Below are 24141 nucleotides of genomic sequence, written 5' to 3'. Positions count from 1 at the left end.
ACAGTGGCCAATGGTGTGGCTGGTTGGTCTAACACGCCATAGTCCTGGTCAAGAAGAGCTCCTGTCTGGTGCTCTTTGGGAGACCCAGTTTTATTATAGGAGGGGCTGGATAAGCCTACAGAAGTCGCGGGCAATAGGCCTCCACTATCTGTAGCTTCGGTGGTAGTTGGGGAATGTCCTGCCCTGGGACCTGTTTCTCATGGCTTGAAGGATGATTGCCTCGGGGAACTAAGGTTCTACCAGCATTAGTGATCCCTTCCCAAGTGCACAGTGAACATCTGTCCTGCTTGCTCCTCTGCTCTGGCTCCAGAGACTAAGGTGACATGTGTGTCATGTGACGACAGTGCCTACATTATCTGGGAGGCAGCTGAGAAGCCTTCTCCTCAGCCAAACAAAATGGTTCTCCAGACCAGACCGAGCCACTTTATCCCCATCCCCTCACTGTGCAAGCATACCTAACCTTCAAGATGCCCGTGAACTGCAGCAGATCCACAAACAATCCCAAGATAGAAAGGCGGTTCTGAATCCAGATCTGCTTGTTCCAGATCATAAAAAAAACGCACTGCCTGTGTCCTGGGTTGTGTTAGGGAGCCAGATGGTGAGAAATCACTTCCTATCTTGCTAAAGACAAGGCACTGTTCTACAGAGACACAGGAGGGTAAACACTCATTCTCCTAGCCGTCCCCTGGGTGAGAACACAGGCAAAGGCCCAGTCAGAGCAACACTGGAAAAGCTCTGGGAGGAATGGGAAGGGTTCTGACCTGAAGCTTTGGGTCTCCCAAGGGGAGGCGGTTTACTTGCACCTTTAGATGGGAAACTAATCCAGAAAAAATTAAGAGTGGTCTGGCAAGAGACATACCCAAATTCTTTGAGTGCCTTTATCTCCGTCCTGGTTCGTGATTTTTAAATAAAGAGACGAAGGAAGAATGAAAATGAGCATATTAGCAGACGTGACTCCTGTAAATGAAGAAAACAGTTGTTCAGGGCCATTATTGGAGAGCGTGAACCAAAGAGCTTCAGGACGCTGTAAAAGGATCGTACAAGCCATACCTACGACTCCAAAAATATCCTTCATGGAGGGGATGAAGATCACCAACAGGTTGATAATGATCAAGAGTATGATGGTCACCAAGACATGGCGGCACAGGTGGAACTTTGTCTTCTTGGCCAGCTCAAATAACGAGGATCGAACCTGCAGCCAAAGCAGAGATTCCAGACGGCGGGTTGACCTCCACCCTCAGAAGAAACCCATTTACTGGTGCATGGAATTTCTCAAGTACATTCTTAATGCTCGGCAACCCCTTACTAGTTTGAAGTTATGGGGCCTTGGCCCCAAGCCTTAAGAAATAGTAAGTTTCCCTTCGGGTTGGGTGATTTCCACTGGAGTGGTCTCTATGGAAAGGTAGGACTGAGTACTCTTGTAAAAACAGAAGAGTGGAAGATCAGAATGCAGACCCAGTCTCTAGAAGCCACACTAACTCAAGGATCCCACCTGCTGTCTAAGAGGATAGAGGGTGGGACTGAGACAAGTGTTGATGACCAGAAAAGCTACCTGTGGCAGGCTTTTTCTCTCAAGAGGATCCTGAAGTCAGAGAGAACACCCGAAGCCCGTGCTTCCCCTATCACTGGAAGGCCCTTTACTTACCGTGAAAAACAGCACAGGCACGGTGAGGATGACGGCCACGATGACGGCCAGCCGCACGGTTAGGATAAGAATGTCGCCTGTGCTCTGGTACTTGTGAAGGAGATCTGACTGCACCTTTTCTGAAACGAGAGCGATTCAGCGGGGGTTTTTAAGGAGACCCTCAAATTGCCATTCACCTAAATAAGCAAGACTCTATAAATAGAGCCAGGAAGGTATGCTGACTGGTTTTGTGTCGACTTGACACAAACTAGAGTCATCAGAGAGGAAGGAGCCTCCCGGAGATCCAGCTGTAAGGCATTTTCTCAATTAGTGTTCAGTGGGGGAGGGCGGGTGGGGCCATCCCTGGGTTGGTGGCCTTGGGTTCTATAAGAAAGCAAGCTGAGCAAGCCATGAGGAGCAAGCCAGTAAACAGCACCCCTCCATGGTATCTGCATCAGCTTCTGCCTCCAGGTTCCTGCCCTGCTTGAGTTCCTGCCCTGACTTCCTTTGGTGATGAACTGCAATGTGGAAGTGTAAGCTGGATTAACAAACCCTTTCCTTCCCAACTTGCTTTTGGTCATGGTGTTTCGTCGCAGCAATAGAAACCCTGACTAAGATAGAAGGCAAGGTTTTGAAGGTTTTGAACAATCTGTAAATTCAAAGAAGTGTCCATAGGAGCCATGTGCTATCAGCTAAATAGGATCTGAAGTTCCCAATAGAAGAAGCTGTCTAGAGTGGGAAGCTTTGTTTGTATAAATGAACACGTATGGGGCAGCATGGGGTCCTTCCTATCTGCCTTTCCACACTGTAAGCTCATACCAAATAATGTCAGACTCTCTGTGGGAACCATGGGCCACAGAACCCTCTTTCCTTCCAACCTGCTCCTCCTTCTACCTCTACTTTGGGAAGTCAAACAGCAGGCACGCTAGCTCAGCCGCCATCAGAAGAGAACTCTTTCGGTTTGTGTCCAGTTCTCCCACGGATACATTAGTATCTGAACGGACTTGCTTTTCCTTCAACTCACAACTATACAATGTGTCATTTCAAAGGCAGTGCAGTGCATACCCGGAGGGAAGCCTGAGAAGGGAGTGAGAATGCTCACTCCTGAGGAGTCACTACCCACCCCTCACGACTCTCCTACAGAGTTTCTCACTGCCACAGTCTCAAGGTTGTGGGCAAGAAAATCAGATTGCGATCACTGCCTCTCCCCTGCCCCATCATGATGCCATTGGCTTCCGAAAAAGGACTGGAGGATATAGTAAAAAAAAATCTCATTAGATCGAATTTTTCTTTACTCAAAATGCATTAGCCACCTATAAATAGCTGGGATTCCCCCTCTAAGCATATAAAAGGACCAAGGTTCTGCTACCGTTGAAAACCTGTACTCATAACTTGAACAAGGTCACTCAGGCCGCAGATGCTAGCTCTCTCTTCTACCCTCCCCATTCAGCCCTGGGATACAGGGAACCCCAGGAAAGGTGATGGTTACCAACTCATTTGGCAGTGCTATCCAGACGCTCCTGAGATCAATGACCTTCTCCAGGCTAAAGGAACCTGTAAACCTGTTTAAATTTTAGATTACTCCATGGTGAGGGGTGAGGCCTAAAGAAGCATTCGGTAGAAAGGATAGTAGAATCTATTTAAATAGCTCTCAAAACTACAGGGCCGTGGGTGAGAAGCCCCTGGCAGGAAAGACTAGCCTCCATCCTGACTGGGCCTGAGGCACAAACGGGAAGCGCTTTCTCTCTCAACTTTCGCTTCTTCCTTATGTCATCGCTTCGCTTCCCTGCGGGGCACCGAGTTCCGGCGAACAATTAGGCGCTTTATTTTTAATTAACGTTGATTGTCATGAGTGTGGGCCCCGCTCTTTCTCACTTTCAGCGTGTCTCACTCTCTCTCTTTTCTATTAATGGAGTCTGACCCAGTTTGCAGTGTCAAGTAGGAAAAGCCTTCTCTGATGTCGTTTTAAATTTCCCTAAGATGGCATGCTTCTAAAATGCAATTTCTCTGAAGAACAAAGCTCCAGAGGGGGGAGAAAAACATTTCTATCATTTTCAGTAATCATATTCTGCTATACAGCTTGAATGGACATGGAAGGAACCATTGTCATTTGCTATAAGGAAAAACAAAACACAAAAACCAGAACAGAAAACACGGATCTTTTGTTTACTCTTTGGCTTCAATGGAAAGTTACTTCAGTGTTGCGTTTTCCTGTTGTTCTTAAGTACAGATAGGTATGGCCAGCGGAAGTAACTTACCATAAAACGTCAAGTACCCAAAGATGGCCGTCAGGAAGTACATGACAAACATAGCAAAGAAGGAGATGTTGGAAACCATCTGCATCTTCTTCTGTGACCGGCTAAAAACAAAGACAAAAGAATTTTTAAAAATTATATTGCTGACTTACAAGCGTCAGGGTCACCATTGAACCAGAGAGTAGCTTCGCTCAGGCTAATGCATCCCCTGACCAGCTGACCCCCTGCAGTGATGTGGCTTAGAGTCATTCTTTAATAACAACCGGGTACTGTGAGGCAGAGCCAGCTGGGGAGTACTCCTGAGTGCCCTTCCAGGTGCTTTTAAAAGCGTATCATGTGCTCATCTGAAAGGTGGAGAGTTTTAAGAAGATATTTGTGCTTTGGTTTCCCTTGGCGACCATGCACATGGAAATCCAAATGTTCTTCTCCTAGCCCGAGAGGTGAGTGACTGGGTTCTGGTTTGGCTTAGCCTCAGGTACACGTGGGCTGTCTCCAAGCATTCAAGAGCTCTCGGCTAAAAGGGTGTCGGGCTCCCAGCTCCCAGGTCAGGCTTAGCCTGGGGTTGAGATGACCCTTCAAGCTGAGCTACCAAACAAAGAATGTCCAGCCTGTGTCGCTTTATACCAGCCACAGCATCCCGTTAGGCTGTCAGATAACAAAGGTGTCATGGGGAGAAACAGGAACACTGGGAAGGACCCGGTAAAAGGGGGTCACAAATGAAATATTCACTACCCACTAAAAAAAAATTATACCCACACACAATGAATAAAAGAATATACTTATTAAAGTGTAGGACCATACGGGAAGAACAAGGTGTGTGTACATAGATGTAGGCCCTTCAATTTAGCCATGTATCCATTAACTAGGAGAGTCAAAAACACTCAAGAAGAAACCCTGCCAAGTGCTAAGGGACATCTCACACTGGGAATGGGAGCCATTGCGCACATGCACGCACACACCACACACACACCCATACCCACACCCACACGACTAGTTAATTAACTAAGGACACATAGCTTATTACTTTCTTAATTTATAGCCAACGATATTACTCCCCATTCCGGAGCTTCCTTAACACAGGGCTTGCTCAAGACCGGCAGGACAGCAGTGGACATTGAAACTGAATGATGCGTCTCTGTTCATCGTCACACGAAACCTGCCCATAGGTCGGAGGGGGGGGACAATGAACTGGGTATAAAAGCGCAGTGAGTCTTACTCTTTGAGCTCGCTGTAGATTGGCAGGACGGACGGGTGGCAGACAAAAGCGAAGGCGATGGTTGGTAAAGCATACACCGTCTAGAGGAAGGAAAAAGAACACACTCAGGAGAGATACCTTTGACCACAAAGATCACGCTGCTGTCTTAGGTCTGACTTATTATCAGCCTGCTCCTCAGAATCCTGGGATTATGTGAGGATTAAGAGGATTACGGTCTCCAGATATGAGCCGAAATTCTCAGAAGGCTTATCCAGCAGAGACACAGGGCTCTTCTGATCAAGGGACACAGACCCGGCTCCCACGGTGAGTGTCGCATACCCCAGAACACTATGTTGATGCTGTACTAGTCCGGTACGTGGGTCCCCAATGCACTATTAGAGGACAGGGCACTGCTACTCTGACATCCTTCAAGAATTGACCTGATTTGTTTAACGCACACTTAAAAGACGGTATGTAAACCGGGAGGTGGTGGTGCACACCTTTAATCCCAGCCAGCAAGAGGGAAGCAGAGGCAGGCAGATCTCCGAGTTCAAGCCTAGCCTAGTCTACATAGTGAGACCCTGTTTTGAAACCAACAAAAAATGGTATCTAAAAAAATAAAATAGTAGAGAGTTCTCTACTTTGGCTATATTTTTAGAGTAAAGAAAGAAAATTTTCTTGGAAGAGATTTTTTTTTAAACACCCAGCTTCTAATACCAAAACCAAACCAAACCAAACCCCTAAAACTAAACAAACAAAAAACAAAACAAAAATAAAATAAAACCTGAGGGACAGTAATTAATAACATGTCTTGTGATATAACTGTCCCAAACACCTTCCAACAGGAACCTGTGACAGGAAAATGGGACCTTCATTTTCACAGCCACTGGAAGGCCCCCTGAGGGTTCCAACCCAAGTCTGACTGACTACAGAGGTGGCTACAGTCTTCTAGGCTGCCAACCAAACCACAATAGTACAAAGGTTTCTAAGTACCCAATGCAGTGTTCCCTCTACAACCTCCCCACAGCAGCAGAGGGCTGAGGATGGGACTAGCCAAAGCACCCCTGCCAGCCCGCCACACAGGAGGGGAGGGAAGGGGACAATCACCTGGAGGGATTGTTAGGAGAAAGCAAGGGTAAAGGGTGTGACTGGGCGCACGTGTGTGCAGCGGAGTAGTGGGTTTCTCAAAGGTGTAGGAACATGCATCTTAAACAGGTGGTCACAACAAGCACAAGACACATTGCTCACCCTTAACAAAAATGCTTACCTTTGAGTTGAAGGTGACATACTTTGGTGTGCACGCGTCGGTCACATTAGCACTGACTGTCGAGTTCTGCTCCACATTCATGCAAGGAGTCTGAAATTTCTTGTAGATGACCTGGTATTGAGAGACGCGGGAGAATCAACGGAGACTGTATTAAAAGCCAAGACACGAACAACTGCCCCAGGGCCTCCGACAATGTCAGAACCCGCAGCGAGCGCTTTCTCCGGAACTTACCACTATCAGGAAAAACACCATGCAGCTCAGGGAAAACCCACTCGTGTAGCCAAGATACCCTTAAAAAAAAATAAAAATAGCAATTATTTTCTTGACTTCATTTCTTGTAGGCACTACTTCAAGCAGAGTCTGGGATGCCAATGTGCCCACGAGTCCATGTGAAAGCAAGATGCTAGCACTTGATAGTGCTAGCTCACTTGGCAAAATCATAAGGATCAGGATGGTAGGGCTTACTTAGCATTTTGGTTCCAGGAATACCTGGCCTATTTCCAGGACACAGATCTTAAAATCTAGGGAAAGGGGGCCTCCGGCTATGGCCCTCAGCCTCCATATTGGTGCACCCTAATTCCAAACCCATTTACCCCTTGGTCTTCAACACAGCTCATTCTTGTGCACTGTGGGAATCCCGAATGGTACTGATAAGCTCCTCTCTTAAGGAGAGGCCAACACAAGAGCTTCTGGGGACAGCAGAGCAGTGGTTCTCAACCTTCCTAATGCTGCAACCCTTTATCACAGTTCCTCATGTTGTGGTGACCCCCTCCCCCAACCATAACATTATTTTCATTGCTACTTTGTAATTATAATTTTGCTACGGTTATGTATGAATCACATTGTAAATATATGATCTGCAGGATGTCTGATATGTTACTCTTGTGAAAGGGTCATTTGACCTCCTAAAGGGGGCCATGACCCACAGGTTGAGAAGGGCTGAAATAGGGCATTTGAGCATCTTATGCCTCTCGGAATGCCTGGAAAAGGTGGTCACCTCAACCTCCATAATGGCACATGGCCTCCCAGGACCTGCATTATTCTCAGCCCTGGGGAAGGACTGTTCCCTTACCATAACCAGAGGGGCAGACTCGCCTACAAAAACCCAGAGCAGAGGGATAAGGAGTTAAGAAAAACCTACTGGTAAACTTCATAGGCACTGTGCAAGCGACTGACACATCTTAGCTAACCCAGGATAAAAACGAACAAACAAACAAACAACCCCCAAACCTCGTAACTATATTTGGAAGAAATTGAATACACAATTTGCCTGAAATTAGCCCAGATTTTAAAAATGCAACTCAGAGCCTTCAGACAGATGGGATCCTGCCTTCATTATGCACTGTATGAAATTCCCAAAGCCCCAGCACTCTTGTCTCCAAATATAAGCACAAAAACAAATGTCAAAATCAAATGCATGACTTGGAGATTGTCTGTCTTTTTTTTTTTTTTTTAAATCTTTAAAACTTTCCCTTTGATGGGCGAAGCCACTAAGCCTGGCTATTCTCTAAACAGAAAAGTGACTCCTAACAGTTCTGTTTTGTCTCGATTATCAGATTTGAATTCTCTAAGTATAAATGACCAGAATATTTAAAACCACAAGCCAGCAAAAGCTAGAAGTCCTTGAGTTGAAGACATAGGGAGACCCCGTTCTGAATTCACAGTAAGTAGCGATGTAACTCAGCGGTAGACCATTTGGGTAGCACGCATCAGGCATTGAGTTTGATCCCCAATACCACAAGACAAATAGCAAAACACAACACGACACAACACATCTTAGCAGGAGATTTTCATTTTCTGGGCTTTTCTTACAGAAGACTGTAAGTTGTGCTACTGAAAATGCTACAGGGTCTACTCTGGTTCCAGGGCCTCCTCTTCCCCGCTCCAGCTCAGTGAAAAGGCTTCTCAGAGAGCGGCACCATGCTCTTAATCTCATGTTGACACTTCCAGTCTATGGTCCACTTCCTCTATCCTAATGAACGCAAGCAAAGCTGCCCATTTTCCTCTTCCGACTCGTCGGGGACTGGACAGCCCATGACAAAGGCCAGATCTTTCTTTGCTCACCCAGGTTCTTCAAGAGACACAACGGAAGGATTATGCCAAAGGTCACCATCACCACCAACACGCGGCCATCAACGTACCAGGCTCTGGAAGGCAGGGAACGGCTAGGTTACGGTAATGACGTTGGTGGATCCCACCGGGACTTTACTAGTCGCCTCACTCCCATGTGACTGATGGAAGGGGCTCCCCGCTTCCCCCACTGGCTAAATGTAGCATTCCTATGAATTATTTATGAATCATGGCTTCAAAGCCAACTGCGCATGGGGCATTCTGTCAGGTTACAACTTGTCCTATCAATCATTTAAAGAGAAAATTCTTTCTGTTTTGTTTGTATGATAATGGCCAGAAAGGAGTCGACACAGGTAGGCCACCCTCTCTCCTAGATCCTTTGAATTTGACCTTGAATACAACAGGGGGCGGGGGTTTGGAGAGCTACAGCTTCTACAGTTTCCCTTGAAGGGAAATGGAGACAAGGCTGACAAGGACCCTTAAACAAGAGGGCAAAACATAATGTAGTGCCAAATGCTGCTGGCAGCGCTCCCTAGGGTGAGCTACATTTTTAATGATGTAAGTTCATCATTAGACTCTCCCAAACTGCCAGGAACTTTCTTTAAGAGAAGGTAGGTGTTTCTCTTCTCTGCATGCAGTACTGCTGGGTTCAAACATCCTATCTGTGCTCTCTTTCACAGCACACAGATATGGAGGGTCAGGCTCTACCATTTTCAGGTGATAGATGATTCCAGAGATACACACCTTCCTATCTTTCATTTATTTATATTTCCTCCCCACCTCAACCCCCCCAAAAGAAAAACAACAAACTTAGGGAAATTTTATTTCTAAAACTTTCATAAAACAAAATTTGGTCATCCTTCCCGCGGTCCTCAACCTTCTTAATGCTGTGCCCTTTAGCACAGTTCCTCATGTGTTGACCCCCAACTATAAAATTATTTCGTTGCTACTTCATAACTGTATTTTGCTATTGGTATGAATCATAATGTAATTATCTGATCGTGCGACCCCTGAGAACCAACGAAGCAATCAGTTAAGCTACGCCACACACCCGAAAAACGAGAAAAGAAAAGGCTCAGAAGCTTACGAAAACGCATCCTCCTCTCCCATGAGGGATTTTATGGCTGAAGGAAGTTCGTTTTTTACTATGAAGAGGTAGCTCAGCATCGCTGGAGGAGAAACAAGAACAAGTTTAGAAAGGCAACACCACAGCTCTTCTTACCAGGCAGCTGCTCCCAGGCCCACCTTCTGCGAGCCCAGGTGACGTCTGACCCTGCCTCTGCTCTACTGTCCACGCGCCACAGAAGCAACAAGGACACTCGCTGCTCGGATTGCGTTAAATCGCATGTGGACGCCCAGCCGCCAGCGCTAGAGAAGCCAATGATAACCGCACAGAGCCAAGTCACGCAAGGGAAGCCCGCTCTTCTTACCCCCAGTGTTCTGCAGAGAGGTGGCTCCGAAGATCACCAGCTTCCCCGTGGTGCCGAAGACTTGTTCTCCCAGCTTCTCATACACCATGCAGCCTGTTTGCAAATTGAGTTTGAGAGTCCACGAGATGACAAGGTTCTGAGAGTCAAGACAGCTAGGGCTACTCTTGACGTTACTCTGTGCCTGTCTCAAGCTCAAACCCTGGCACTGGCGGGGTTAAGCCACTGTCATTTTGAACCTTGACTCTAAATGTCACATGCTACCTATGTTTCTCCGTTGTCAAGCAGGTTTCAGAAATATTACAAGTAAAGATTAAGTCATACTGGGAGGCTTGGGGGAGTTCCCACGGTAGCTAATCTTATTCATGGATCTGGTATATGGTATTAAAGACCTGAACGGATTAGGCTAACAGAATTATCTTCTGCTAGAAGCAGGAAGCCCACCCATACGTTAACCCCAGCCCTCCTTCACCACAGGAGGATAGTAATGCCTTTATCAGGGAAGGTTCTTGCTTTAGCTGGCCATGGTTAACGCAGACAGTAGCAACGGGACGGGCCCAAGTGCTGAGAAAAAGTGACAGCGGAGAGCTTGCCCTCCAATAGGAAAGCTGCATCATATTACTTCCTCCTGGGCTCAGGAAATGTCAGGAAGAAAGGCTGGGAAGAGTGAAGAGCCAGAGGATAGCAGAGGTGCGGCAAGGTGTCGTCTCCTGTTCACAGCACAAAGGCTGATGAGCGCACCGGTCCTGTGCGGCGGTACAGGGCCCATGAAGACTTTAGGCTGGACAGGGGAGGACCCACGATGTCCCATGCTTCCCTGAGGGACTACTGGCAATGAATGGGTGTTGGGGGACAGGTCATTTCTTGAGTGGTGTAGCCACTAACAGCCCTTTCTCCAGTAAACAATCTCCCACTATGCATGAAACGAATTAAACTCAGTGGGCCACATACACAAAAGGGGGCTGGAGAGATGGCTCAGCGTTAAGAGCACTGACTGCTCTTCCAGAGGTCCTGAGTTCAAATCCCAGCGACCACATGATGGCTCACAACCATACGTAATGAGATGTGATGTCCTCTTCTGGTGTGTCTGAAGACAGCTACAATGTACTTACATTTAACAATAGATAAATCTTTAAAAAATAAATAAAAGTAAAAGGGGAGGACCTGGTGAGGAAGGAAGGAAGGTTCCAGTGGGAAGGGGAGGGGCAGAAAGAGGGAAAATGGTGCCCCCACAACTACTAAAATTCATTATATCAATGCACGAAATGGTCAAACACTTCTGCAAAATGTAACAGAAGTATCTTTGTGATATCCCTTTAATCCCTCCTGCTTTAAAAGTAACAGCAAACTTAGAACATCTACTAGTCACTACACAAGAATTTTCATCAAGTGTAAATATAGTTCAAAGACACAAAACTGACCAAAGAAAGGGGCAGAGAAATCTGCCTGAAGAGAATTTTGGCTGTAGCAAAATTCTCAAGTGGCCAACCAGCTCATTTAAATAAATAGTAAATTTCTAAACCAATCCACCAAAAATAAGTGAAAGAAAACGTTTATATTTCCTGATGGCAGCTCACAATTTCGAAAGGTTCACAAGAAGCGATTTGGGTCAGGCTATAATTAAACCTTGGCTTAGCCTCATGTGAGACTGGTGTTTAAGCTAGATAATGACTAGACCCTGAATTTATTACAGAACATTCCAGTCATCCGTATACAGCAGCTGGCCAAGGCGGCTTTAGCCAGTGTAAAAGTCAAACTCTTACAAACATAATCCAGTGTCCCAGGAATAGGAAATAAACACTTCAGGTGTTAACACTGCCCAGAGAACCTGACGTCTTTGGTAGCGAGCTCACTCCCACAATACCTTGGGAGTAACATTTTCTCATTGGAATATGCACAAAGAGAATAAAAGGTCTGTTTACTTAAGACCTTGGAGCCTACCGCAGAAAAACATTGCATCTTTGTTCAAGGTTTACAGAGGCCTAACGGAAGCAGCGGAGCCTTTAAAATAAGGTCATCTCAAACGAGAAAAACAGGTACACTGGAGAGCTCACTGCAAAATGGCACAACGGACATTGTCCTGAGCATCCCGCCTTCAACATCATCAAACATCTCAGCTTACCGGTTTCCTTGGAACAGATCAATAGTAGGTTTATTGAATATATAGACAGCAGTGTCACCGAAGTCAGAAGGATCCTATAGCAAAGACAATAAATCGAATTGTATTATCTAGTGAAAACATTTTGGAAGGGCAAAGGTCTCCTCCTGGTTAGCATCTAAAGGTAGCTGCCTGTTTAATTAAAATCCTCCCTAGAGCTCTCTTGCCTCTCTCTCTGGCTTCCTCTCTCCCCATTCTCTTCCCCTCTCTCTCCACGTGGTCATGGTCATGGCTGGCCTCTACTTCTCTTCTCCCTCTCTCTGTGCCTTTCTCTGCCTCTACTACCCTCTTAACTCCCCCTCCCCATGTCCTGAATAAACTCTACTCTATACTAAAAATAAAATAAAATAAAGTCCTCGCTAGAATTCTTCTATCGGATGAAATGTTCCCGGAATCTAAGCGAGTGTACCAGTCAGCACCTACGATGTAATTAAACACCCAGGCAGCTACACGAGGACATTTAGGTGGCGCGGCTGTAAGATCAGGTCATGAAAGAAAGGCTTTGTAGCCTAGGGCATGAATTCTGTCGGGTCACATCCGGGTGAGGAGGTGGCTTTGCAGACAGGGTGGCAGAACGAGATGTCGGTGGCCTCAAGTGAGTGATCGTGTGACTTCCGAAGAACTGCTTGGCTCTGATCCCTTGTGCACAGCCCAAAGGTACACCAGATGATGTGGCCTATCCCCCGGACGCTACTCCTCAGGCCGAGTATTGTGAATTGATTTGCTTTCTTTCTCTCTGCACCTGGTTCCTCTCACGTGTGGGGGCTTCCCACTATCGAGGACAACATGGGAACAGACCCACGTCTTTGTTTTAGTACACTGGGCTCATCAGCAGACCTCTCTCAAGAAATGGCAGTTTAAGGGTCGTGGGTGCGTACACAGATGATTTCTACAGTCCTTGGCTAAAACATAATAACTGAAAAACGAAATGCTTGTTAATTAAAAAAAGGAGAACTCTAGTCCACAAACAAAACCTCTGACTTCCTCACACAAGGAACAATGCCTTGCGTAAATTGGTCCCACTTTAGCCTCAGTGTAATTAAAAGCAGTTATTTTCTGGTGAGTGTTGAGAGGCACTTGGCACCTCAGGCGGTTGGTTCTCTGTGAGCTCAGGCTCCCAGACCTCCCCCACTGCACATCTGTGGGCCTACGGCTCTGGGGCCGGAGGCTGCCTCTTCTGGCCTCTCTCGTCTTCCCCACACAGGGCAGAATGGCTGCTATCCCTGATTCTGCAGCCCTGGTTCCCCTGCAAACTGCGCTACCTTGGAGAGATGGATAGGGGAGTTCATGGTCACCAGAACAGATGGACTCCAGAAACGGACCTGGAAACAGGAAGGCCAAGCTCCGCGGAGGCAAAGCAAACACCAGGAGAAAGAACAGTAAATCGGAACTCTAGAAGCCAAGCCATCCTGACCCAGGGAAACTGAGGCCCCTCATGATCACGGAGAAAGCGCATTCAGATTTATACTTATTTGGCAGAGGTCCCTGAGTGAGGAGGCCGATGAAAATGGGAAGTCCTTTGTGTTCTATTCTGATTGAGGGGCAGGAAGCTACTCAGAGCAAGTGTTTATTAGCCAATCCAGTAGTTTGTAATGGAACAGGATTTGACTTGTGTTAGAAAAGGAAGAACCAGACAGTCTTGTAGCATATACACACATATATACATATATATATACACACACACACATACACACATGTATATATATATATATATACACACATATATATATACACGTGTGTGTATACATATATACACACATGCACATATACATACATACATGTATACACACACATGTTGAAAAATGAAGAAACAAGCTTTGAGTTTCATTGACCATCAAGGGCAACTTCTATAAGCCCGTGACATGCCCCAAGGCACAGGGTAACCTGGACTCCCTCCCAGACATTCCACCCACAGACCCAAGTGATGAAGGAAACCTGCAGCCTTGTAAGAGGAAGGTGCATCTAGCAAGAGGAGCTGGTCCCTGCCATCTACAGAATAACTTGATGCACACAAGCTAAGAGCACAGCTGCGGTACTCTCTCATCCACTGAAGAGCTCCCAGGACCACACGGTTCCCACAGGCTCTCACACAGGGTTTCCCTTCCCCTTCTGGGGACCCACCTCTCTGTAGATGATACTCAGTGTTCTCTAAGCCAATGGCAGAGGCAAGAACACTCCTGACATACCTCAAGAAATACTGATCAAGGAAGATTTGAATGAAGTGTTCCCGTCTTTCCCACCCCTGAACACAGCGGATTGAAAGTGACTCTGTTCTTCCACCTTTGGCGACACAACACAGCACCCTGCAGTCAACAACATGGAGTGTCCGGTAGTCCTGGCCTCAAACCATCCAATCTCTAAAGATTCTTTTTCATCCTTCTCCAAACACACCCCTTTTCCTTTGGCCTCAAACCCATGAACCCCCTGTGTCAGTCCCCTGAGTGCTGAGATTTCAAATATGAGCTGCCACATCTGGCCAGAGCTTCTTATCCAGAACTGGAAACCAACATAAAACAAAACCTGGGGCCACAGAGATTGAGAGCAATGGCTGCTATCCAAAGAGGACCAGGATTCATTCCCCAGAGGACACGGCAGCTCATAACCAGTCGTAGCTCCAGTCTCAGGGGTTCTGAGGCTCTCTTCTGGCTTTCCACAACGCACTGGACACACATGGTACACAGACATACAGGCAAACAAAGCACCCATACACATAACCTATTTTTTTTTTTAATTATCTTTTTCTATCAGGTCACTAAAAAGCAAACTGTAGATGTGAAAACTCCAAGACTATATGTTACACTAAAATCTAGCACAAAATTTAGCAGAATGCACCTGTCTGTTAAGATTTTAGAATGACTCCATGTTGTCTAATTGATTCTAACAAACCCAGGGTAGTTTAAAGTTAGAGATGCTTTAAGAACCAAAGACCGTGACACCCGGAAGAGGGAGCCAAGAGGAGTAAGGCAGAGAATGAATAAAGTGTGTGTGACTACTTATCGGAAGACTTGGGTCTCAAGCTAACAGCGACCCTCTTTGTCCAAACAGTTGAACATGTAATCAGGGTTTCCTGCAAAGACACAAAACCACCCAGAGATCACTGCAGCTTCCGCACTGCTAATCACTAGGGAAAAGCTGGCTGCTGATGGAGGCATTTTAGGTGGTAATTGGGTTGTCAAGGTCTTCTAAGCTCGTGTCATCCTTGCCAAGGGATCTACAGTGTAACTAGACATGGACAGGTGGAAGGGGTGGCTAGATGATGTACCTAGGACTCTGAAGAATCCTTGTGTTCATAACACTTCAGAAGATGTGGAGTGGGAAGCAAGATGTGAAGGCACAAGCCTGGGGTCCCAGCACTTGAGAGTAGGTAGCAGGAAGATCAGGAGTTCAAGGCCACTCTCAGCTATTTAGCATGTTCAGGGCTAGCCTACACTAAACGAGAACCTATCCCAAAACAAAAATAAAGAATGTCTTCCCCCTAAGATGTGGTACAGGAATATCCTAGGAGATTTTGTTTCTCTAGACAAGAAGTCTGTTTAGGAAACAGAATTCTAGACTCCTGGCTCAGAGCACAATCTCAAAGACTCTGCCTGACATCTCTCACCGCAGAAAGGAGACCTTTTTGCTCTGTGCCAACGTGGACATCCACATCTGCAATGGCTGATGGAGAACACGCTGGGTGGCTATCTGCTAGCTCCATTTCTTTCTTTCTCTCTTTTTTCTTTTTTTGAAGATTTATTTACTTATTTATTATAAATAACTACACTGTAACTGTCTTCAGACACTCCAGAAGAGGGCGTCAGATCTCATTACAGATGGTTGTGAGCCACCATGTGGTTGCTGGGATTTGAACTCAGGACCTTCGGAAGAACAGTCGGTGCTCTTAACCACTGAGCCATCTCTCCAGCCCTGCTAGCTCCATTTCTATAACTGGCTTCTGCATCTGGGTTTTCGTTTCACTTCTGGGCCTTCCTCAGTTCCTTCCCACTGCCCCACCCTCTGGCTTAACCTCTTCCCACCTTCCCACCTGTTGTTCATCTTGTGATTATCTGGGTCGTCTGCACAACAAACAGCCAACCTCAAGGGCTGTGTCCTGGGTCCAGCACAAAGAAAGACATGCTGTCACTTTGTCTAAAGGGCGCAAAGCATCGACGGGATTCTTAATTTTCTGAGTTGGACACCTTTTTTAAAAATACAACCCATTTTGAGATTAACTTTTCCGGCAGTCGTAACAACTTCTTCATTTTTTTTTGGTTTTGTTTTGTTGAGATTAGGCTAAGTTTACCCCGCTCTATCTTGTCTATCAAAGTGTAAAACTCCACACGTATGTGTGTTCCACTTGATCTCTCAAGGCTCGGAAATCCTCTTGAATTGCTAGTCCTCCCTACTCTATACTGTTCACCTCCTCTGCTCCCGTCTGCCGTATGCCTTCTTTTCTCCAGACCACTGGTGGGGAAACAGAGTCAGATCACCTGAAATGGCCACCCATTAGCCAACTACGCAAGCCCAAACCTGTAGGTCAGACAGGCCGGTCACCTGTTGTCTTGTGACTCCTGTCTACTCAGCAGGAGGCACCCTTCATTTCTACACGCAAGCCTGCCCTAAGGCAATAGTCAGCCCATCTCCCTTCTCTTGAGGAGATGGAGATCCTCTTTCCACCCAGCAGCCAGAAACCTCCTCCTGTCTTAGTGCTTCACTACGAGTCTTCATAGTAGACTACAGGTCAGGCAGCTGATGGTTTCATTCATCTATTCATGCTCAACTCCCACATACAAACTAGCTAAGAATCAGAGAACTCACAATTAGGGTCTTGTCTGCAAGTTGTGTGAGAGACTACACTGCTATCTTGGTAAAATCAAGACACAACTATCTGCCTCAGACAGTCCCGTGACCAGGCTGGTCACACTTACCTCAAGGGTTGACCTCGTCTTGTGACTGCGAAGGACAAAGCTGGAGCTTTGTCCAGCAGCAACTGTATGTAAATGTGCTGTTTATCCATTTATTCTAGGAGGCTGCTCGAGCCCTTCAGAAGCACAAAAAGAATATTCTCACATTTAGTCCTTGGGGGATACACCTGCCCTCCACAATCTTCTGAATGATCGTGTGTGTGTGTGTGTGTGTGTGTGTGTGCGTGTGTGCGCGTGTGCGTGCGTGTGCGTGCGCACGCGCATTCCTGCCTGTGTGTACATGTGAAGTCAGAGGACAACCATAGGGGTTGTCTCAGGGATCTATCTGTCCCCCCAGCAGAGCTGGGATTACAAGCTTGAACCACCACAACACTTTTTCAAAACACAAGAACAAAAACAAACAAACAAAAACAGGTCCTGGGAACTGAACTTGGATCCTCAGCTTGTGAGGCAAGTGCTTTACCAACTAAGCCATGTCCCTAGACACTTTAAACTATGTTTTAAGAGGTTTATTGTTATTACTATGCTTAATTATGTATATATCTGTACGTAGGTATGCGCATGTTAGTACTGGTGTTGGAGAGACCAGAGGTGTCAGATACTCTGGAGTTGGAATTACAGACAATTGTCACCTGCCTAATATGGGTCCTCAAGTCGAACTAGGGTTCTCTGGAAGAGCAGACTGTGCTCTGAACCCCTAAGCCATCTCTTCAGCATATGTTATTGTGTTGAATCTTACTGACAGTCCTATTGTTGTTTAGACTTCTACAGTGTGCAAAGATTGTATAGACAGGAGTTGGGGAGAGGGTTGGGTGAATAACCTGCTAATACCTAAGGCCTGGGAGTTCAGAATTCTAGAACCCACATGACTGCCAGGTGGGAATCCTTAGTACCTTAGTGCTCCAGGGGCAGAGATGGGATTTGGAAAACAACCTAGCTAGCCAGACTAGCTGAACCGGTGAGCCCTGTGTTCAAATGAGAGACCCTACCTTCATATAGAACTAGGAGAATGACTGCGGTAGACGACACCCAGTGTCTACACCTGCCATCTACATACATGCACAGACGTGTATGTGCACCCCTGACACACATACAAACACGAACACATTTTAAAAAGATTGTATAGATAACATATTAAACACGACTGTTCAAGTTGATGTGAATAAAACGGAAAGACGCAGCAACAGAAGGAACTAGAATATTTAAGGCAATTAAAGTCTTCTATCTCTATTAAAATATTCTATATCACAATCGTGGTGATGATGTCGCAAGTATAATTGGGTAGACTTGCTCTTTAAATTGGGGGATTTTATTGTAAGGTACTCCTGAGCCACCATCACCAACAAGTATGTCATGATTCTTTAAGGGAGGTGACAGTGGACTAGAAAGGTCTAATTATATGCCCAAGTGCCTGCAACACTCCCACCTCAGCAGCTGAGCCCTTGAAGAGAGGGAGATAAAACAGCAGCCACAGCTGTGAATCCAAAAGTAGCTCAGGTGGGGGGTAGCTGGGGCTGCCGCACAGCAGGAAGCTCGCACCTTTCTCTCTCTGAAGAACAGAGAGCTTGGCCCTGCCAGCCAGACTCTGCCATGAGATGAGAATTCTATGGGGGGGGGGTCCTGAGACACTGGTGCTGGTGGTCTGTGGGCCACACCTGCCACAGTGATCTGTGAAGCCGAGCCTAGCCTATGTCTCAGTGGTACCTGATTCTTACACTACCCATCTATACACCTGACGGGCTGTCTGTGTAATTAATAATAGTTAATAAACCATGTTACTGCTTACTAGTGAAAGCAAACTCTGGAGTGCTTCTCCTGAGCACTGTTCATATTTCACTCAGTGTTAGCATCCCTGTGCCCATTCACACGTCACTGAAGCCTAGAGTGGCTACAGAGTATGCCCAACACGGCAGAGCTAACGGGTTGGAGAACTAGGATCCGGACCAAGGAAAGCCACAGTTTTAAAAGGCTGCCTTGGGGGCAGGCAAGGGTCAGTTATACATACAGCAGCACCTTTCGTTTGTCTCCTTGTAGACAAGTCTAAATTCTTTCAGGAAAGAATTTATCTTGAACTAGCCCCAAGGTTGGTTGGCTATTTTTGTCTAGAAAGCAAAATACGTCTCACTGATGTCTGGATCTAATATATTACCCTACAAAGAAAGGGGCGTTTAAAAGAGACGGGCCTGCAAACATAGAACCTCTGCAGGAGGCCTGAGCCTGGCGGAGGAAGTTGTACCAGTTACAGAGCTGCTCTTTATATCCACTTCCTGTCTCCACTCCCCCCAGCCCCGCCCCCAGTAGGTTCGAGGGCTGTGGTTTTGTGAGGGACTTATGTAAATGTTGACACTGCCCTCCATCCGCCTCCACCCTACAAGGAGGACTGGCTTCTCTCTCTTTAAACCTAGATGTTTACCCATTTAAATCATGTCCCGCTACCCACTTCTGGCCTTGGAAGATGTAACTCTTGGTAAAAGGAAAAAGTCTTTGTAACAAGTGAAATGCTCGAGACTTGGGTTTCAATTCAAGTGCCCAGAGCCTGCTGGATGGGAAGCTCCATCTTCAAGTCTGCCCTTACTCCGTTTCCATGGGAACTCTGCTTGCCCAGAGATGAGAAGCAGACATGAAGTGCCCAACTGATATGGCCCCCAGCGCCCTCTCCAACCCTCCAAAGCTTAGTGTCACCTTAGAAAGGTTATTTAACCTCTGGGAATCTCAGTTTATTCATCTATAAAATGGAGATGACAAACAGGATCCTTGGAATTCCATAAAATCGTGCATAGTTTATGGCTTGTCTTTTTTTTTTTTTTTTTTGAAAAGCAGATGTCAGGGATAGTGACCGTGAAGCTGTTCTCTTGGCCACTGCGCGCTGACCCCTTGATGGATGGTGATCTTTAACGATGTGCATCTAACAGAGCAAAGCAAAGCTAATTGGACTACTGGATCAGACTTCCTTTCTATTAAGTCAGCCAGTGCTCTGGAAGATGAAATTTAAGTTAGCTTTGCAAACTCCCATCTCTGAACGGTATTTAACCTGGGCTGCCGTGCGGATGTGTTCCGTTATCTACTGTGAGTCAGACTGAACAGAAAAGCGTTCTATGCACCGTGGAGCTGACTGACGGGGTGAAGACCAAAGATCCCATAGCTGTCTCTTGTAAACTAAGGACAAAACAGAGGCCATGGTACTGCCCTCTGCATACAACCTGTACCACCGACAACCAAGTATAAACAAGGTGAATTCTTGTGCATACGCATGGTGCACACAGGCATACACAAACACACATGCTCCCATTCTCTGAGACCAAAGGGACTGAATTCTGGGAACCCTTTATCAGAGGCTTAACCCAAGCTAAGCAAATAAGAGTTGAACTTTTGAAAACAAGATTCGGGCAGCCATCTCCTATGCTGGCCAGCCCTCTCTGTTTACCAAACAGGCCCTTGTTGTGAGCATTTCTCTGTTTCTGAAAAGCTTCTAAATCAAATGAATTTCAATAGAGGGCAATGGCTCTAGCCCTGTTCTTTCTACATGAATTCACAAGGTTGGCAAGCTCCAATGTGTGACTTCTCCCTTCAAGTGTCATTATTCCCAAACAAGGGCCTCTGAGGCCAGCGGGTTTTGCTGCCAGAGAGAGCACATTTTTCTCTTCAGATCATTCCTAAGGAACGGCAACCAGAACTCCAAGAATTCTGAAAAACAAGTAACTGATTGACAAGAAGGGAGGTGAGCATGTGCCTACCCGTGGACCTCCTAGGACCATCTGGGAGAGCGAAGTCTCCATTTTGATACTACATGTTTGTCCTAGGAGTGCCCAGAACAGATGAGCTAGCAGTCACAAGAATCACTTTGATGTGTGTAGCACATAACACCATCCTCTGTTTAGAGCAAAATTATCACCTTGGCACACAGGGGCGGTGGGAGGTGTCATTCTATCACCCCGACCCCTTGAGAATATACCGGAAGAGATAATGACAGTTCAAGAACAGAAGGGTCAAGGGCTGTTGAAATGGCTCAGCAGTTAAGAGCACAGGCTGCTCTTCCAGAGGTCCTGAGTTCGATTCCTAGAAACCACATGGTGGCTCACAACCATCTGTAATGGGGTCCCATGCACTCTTCTGGTGTGCCTGAAGACAGGTACAGTGTACTCATAAACATTAAATAAATAGATCTTAAAAAGAACAGATGGCTCTTTGGAAAAATGTGCTGCAAACTCCAACTCGGTGGAATTGTGGGAAGAAGTACAGACGTTAGGGCGTGGTGTAAAAGCACGACACAAATGCCTTGGGGATGGGGAGATGGTTCAATTGGTAGTGTCCTTGCTGTGTGAGTCTCATCCCTGGCACCTGCATAAGACAAAGCCATGTGTGGGGTGGCTTGTGAGCCATCGCAGCACAGGGAATATAGTGGCAAGCAGATGCCAGATGCTCTGACTCACCCCTCAGCTTGTCTGGTGAGTTCCAGGCCACCAAAAGATCCTGTCGCAAAAACCTCTGCAGATGACACCTGGAACGTGACACTCAAGGTTGACCTCTGGCTTCCTAATACACACAACACGTGTGCACCCATACATACATGTGCACTCATGCACACACAAACGTGTCTTGGTAGAGAGGAATAGTTGGGGATAACATGTTCTTAAAATGACTGATGTGGATCAAATTCTAGAATGTATTAACAGAGGAGTTAGGTGAAGTGTTGCTCAGTCTGTCACTCAAATATTCTGGCCAATATACACAGATGTGCACAGGTTGTCCCCACAGACCTTCCAGCCAATATTCACTGTTTCCCTACAACAGTGTCACATACCAATGTCACATACGTATGAATTACTAGTTTTCTGTACAGTTCCTTCCGTCCATGTGACTCTTCTAAACGATAGAATAATATTCGTGGACCTGCCACGGCTTTGCAGCCCATTTTCTGGTTGTAGACTGGGTATTGTCTGGCTGTGCTATCGCATGGTGTTTAGCTCGGTACCAGATGATTAAAAGTTCAGTTACATCTTTGAAAGGGCTCTTTGGTAGTTCTTAAACTGAATTTGAGGGGAAGCCAGGCAAAGCCTGGGAAAGCGACAATGGTAGCTTTGAATGAGAAATGCCTCCTATAGCTTTGGGCATTTGAATACTGTCCCCAGCCTGGTGGTGCCATTTGGGGAGGTTTAGGTGGGACAGAGGAATGTCTCTGAGAGGGAGCTTTGAGAGAAAAGCCTCTTCCTCTTTCATGCCGTGGTGAAGGATGTGAGCTTTCCGTCCGCATGCAGCCACACTTCTGCATCACCAGGGCCTCTCAACACTCCAACCTCAAGACCAAATAAAACCTTTCAGTCATGTTGGTTTTTCTTTATCACAGCAACAGAGAAGCAACTCATACCGCCGTATGCCGCTCAGAGGGGTTTATTGTTCTGCCACAGACTTCAGGCACGGAGTTCGGCCGCTGCTGCTCCAGACGTAAGTCTCAGCTCTGCCGTCTGCACAGTCTGACCCCGCAAAGCCCATTCCCTTGTTTTTGGTGGAGGAGCGTATTCTTAAAGGAACCTCGGAACGATCATTCAAGGAGTGCTGACGATCGATTTCATCGCCCGAAAGCTGAACTACACACCAGGAAGGGAACAGTAACCGACCGACATCTATTGTCAAGGCTGTGCTTTCTCTAATACATTAACAACAGGTCTGGTTCCCGAGGGTGACAACAGTGAAGTCCCGTGTTTTCGGATTACACAAGTCGGGATGGAACCCTGGTCCCCTAGATTCTAGCTCAGTTACTAAGCCTCAGTTAAGTTTTCGAGACTAGTTCTTGGGGGTTAAGTGGGACTAATACTTAGCCTGCAGTGTTGGTGGTGGGGACTTCAACGGGAAAATGTGGTTTGTATATTTATCTAGGTTACTGTGCAGTAAATGGCAATAAGGATTTAGTGACTTTTAACCTAGTACTCTATCCACACAGTGCTGACTAGAGTTCTTTCTCTGCCAGGTGCTACTGACAGTGACTGCACCGTTCCTCACCCACGCAGACAGATACACACACGTGCACTCGCATCGCACACTCAATCACCTCTCATAGCAGCCCCGGAGTCCTAGGGGCCGGTACCAATCACCACACCTCCTCCTACGTAGCACTTCGAACCATGTGCTTTTAGACACTTTCCCTGCCACTTTGAACCATGTGCTATTAGACGCCTTCCCTATTTTGCTTCTACCGTCACTACCCAAGTAAGACAGGGACTCTTTATCTCACAGATCTGACACTATAGTCAACTAAGTTAAACCCGAACTATTACTTTTGCAGACGGCAATGCTGTTTCAAAATTAACGGCAGCAAAGGATGGCTTACAAACTCACTGTCCACGATGCGCTACTACTATCTTGGAGGTTATCAGGGGCCTGCGCTCTTCTTTCAAGATCTTCGGTCTAAAGGCTGGGCTAGGGAGATGTGTTGCAGAAGACAGAAATGCTGTGCAAAGCTGACAACCTAAGTTCAGTCCAAGAAGCCTGAGCAAAAAGCCAGATGAAAAAGCACACATCCGAAATCCTAGCATTCTACAGTGAAAGCCTGGGTTTCTCTTCGAAGCCCTGGTTGTCCTGGAACTCTCTGTGTAGACCAGGCTGGTTTGGAACTCCTGCCTCTGCCTCTCGAGCGCCGGGATTAAAGGTGTGCGCCACCACAACCAGCTCAGTAAATTTTTTAAAAAATTCAAAATGACTATAACTTTAAAAGTGATGCTGTTAAAATGATAGTAAAATGTGTTAAAACGTCATGGAAAAGGATAGTTTACTGTCTAACCGGAGTACACAAGTATTTCATTTATTTAGTACTGTGAAAATTATATATTCTAAAGAGACTCAATTCCTATAAAATTTTAACAAAAATATTTAGAAAATGTAAAAAATGAAAATGGACACCATTGTTCCATATCAGTACGGATTTGCATTGTATATAGGGGCTGTTTGTTGAGATGTGGTCCTGCTATATATATAAAACCCAAGATGGCCTCCAATTTGTAATCCTCCTGCCTCGGCATCCCTGAGGGATGGGATTATGGGCGCGTGCCACTGATACTGATGCTCTGCTCAATACTAACTTTTTAAATTGTATTTATTGACTTATTTCGTGTTGGGGTAGGTGCACACCCCACAGTGCACATGCACAAGGAGGTCAGAGGAAATCGGGCAGAGGGTGGTCCTCTCTAACCCTGGTGAGTCCTGGGGGTCAAGCTCAGGTCAGCAGGCTTGGGGGGCAAGGGCTTTCT

The 24141-nt window shown here is 46.4% G+C and overlaps 1 protein-coding gene across 3 annotated transcripts in view; it reads right to left on the bottom strand.

Annotated features, from left to right (window-relative positions):
* Slc38a1 (solute carrier family 38 member 1) overlaps positions 1-24141 on the bottom strand; it is a 71865-nt gene that overhangs the window by 6252 nt on the left and 41472 nt on the right. For all 3 annotated transcript variants that reach the window (XM_021183413.3, XM_021183412.3, XM_021183411.3), the window contains exons 5-15: positions 11961-12034; positions 9842-9934; positions 9499-9580; positions 8406-8488; positions 6573-6631; positions 6342-6452; positions 5096-5175; positions 3883-3983; positions 1646-1764; positions 1051-1192; positions 860-957 (exon numbers count right to left, since the gene is read on the bottom strand). In XM_021183413.3, the coding sequence (XP_021039072.1) occupies positions 860-957; positions 1051-1192; positions 1646-1764; positions 3883-3983; positions 5096-5175; positions 6342-6452; positions 6573-6631; positions 8406-8488; positions 9499-9580; positions 9842-9934; positions 11961-12034 (1042 nt within the window). The remainder of the gene's footprint in view (positions 1-859; positions 958-1050; positions 1193-1645; positions 1765-3882; positions 3984-5095; positions 5176-6341; positions 6453-6572; positions 6632-8405; positions 8489-9498; positions 9581-9841; positions 9935-11960; positions 12035-24141) is intronic.

Source organism: Mus caroli, unplaced genomic scaffold, assembly GCF_978045245.1.
Source record: "Mus caroli unplaced genomic scaffold, Mus_caroli_1 scaffold_16, whole genome shotgun sequence".
NCBI classification, from domain to species: domain Eukaryota; kingdom Metazoa; phylum Chordata; class Mammalia; order Rodentia; family Muridae; genus Mus; species Mus caroli.
Note: the sequence above shows the minus strand (reverse complement) of the source record. Positions and strands in the feature narration are given on the sequence as shown.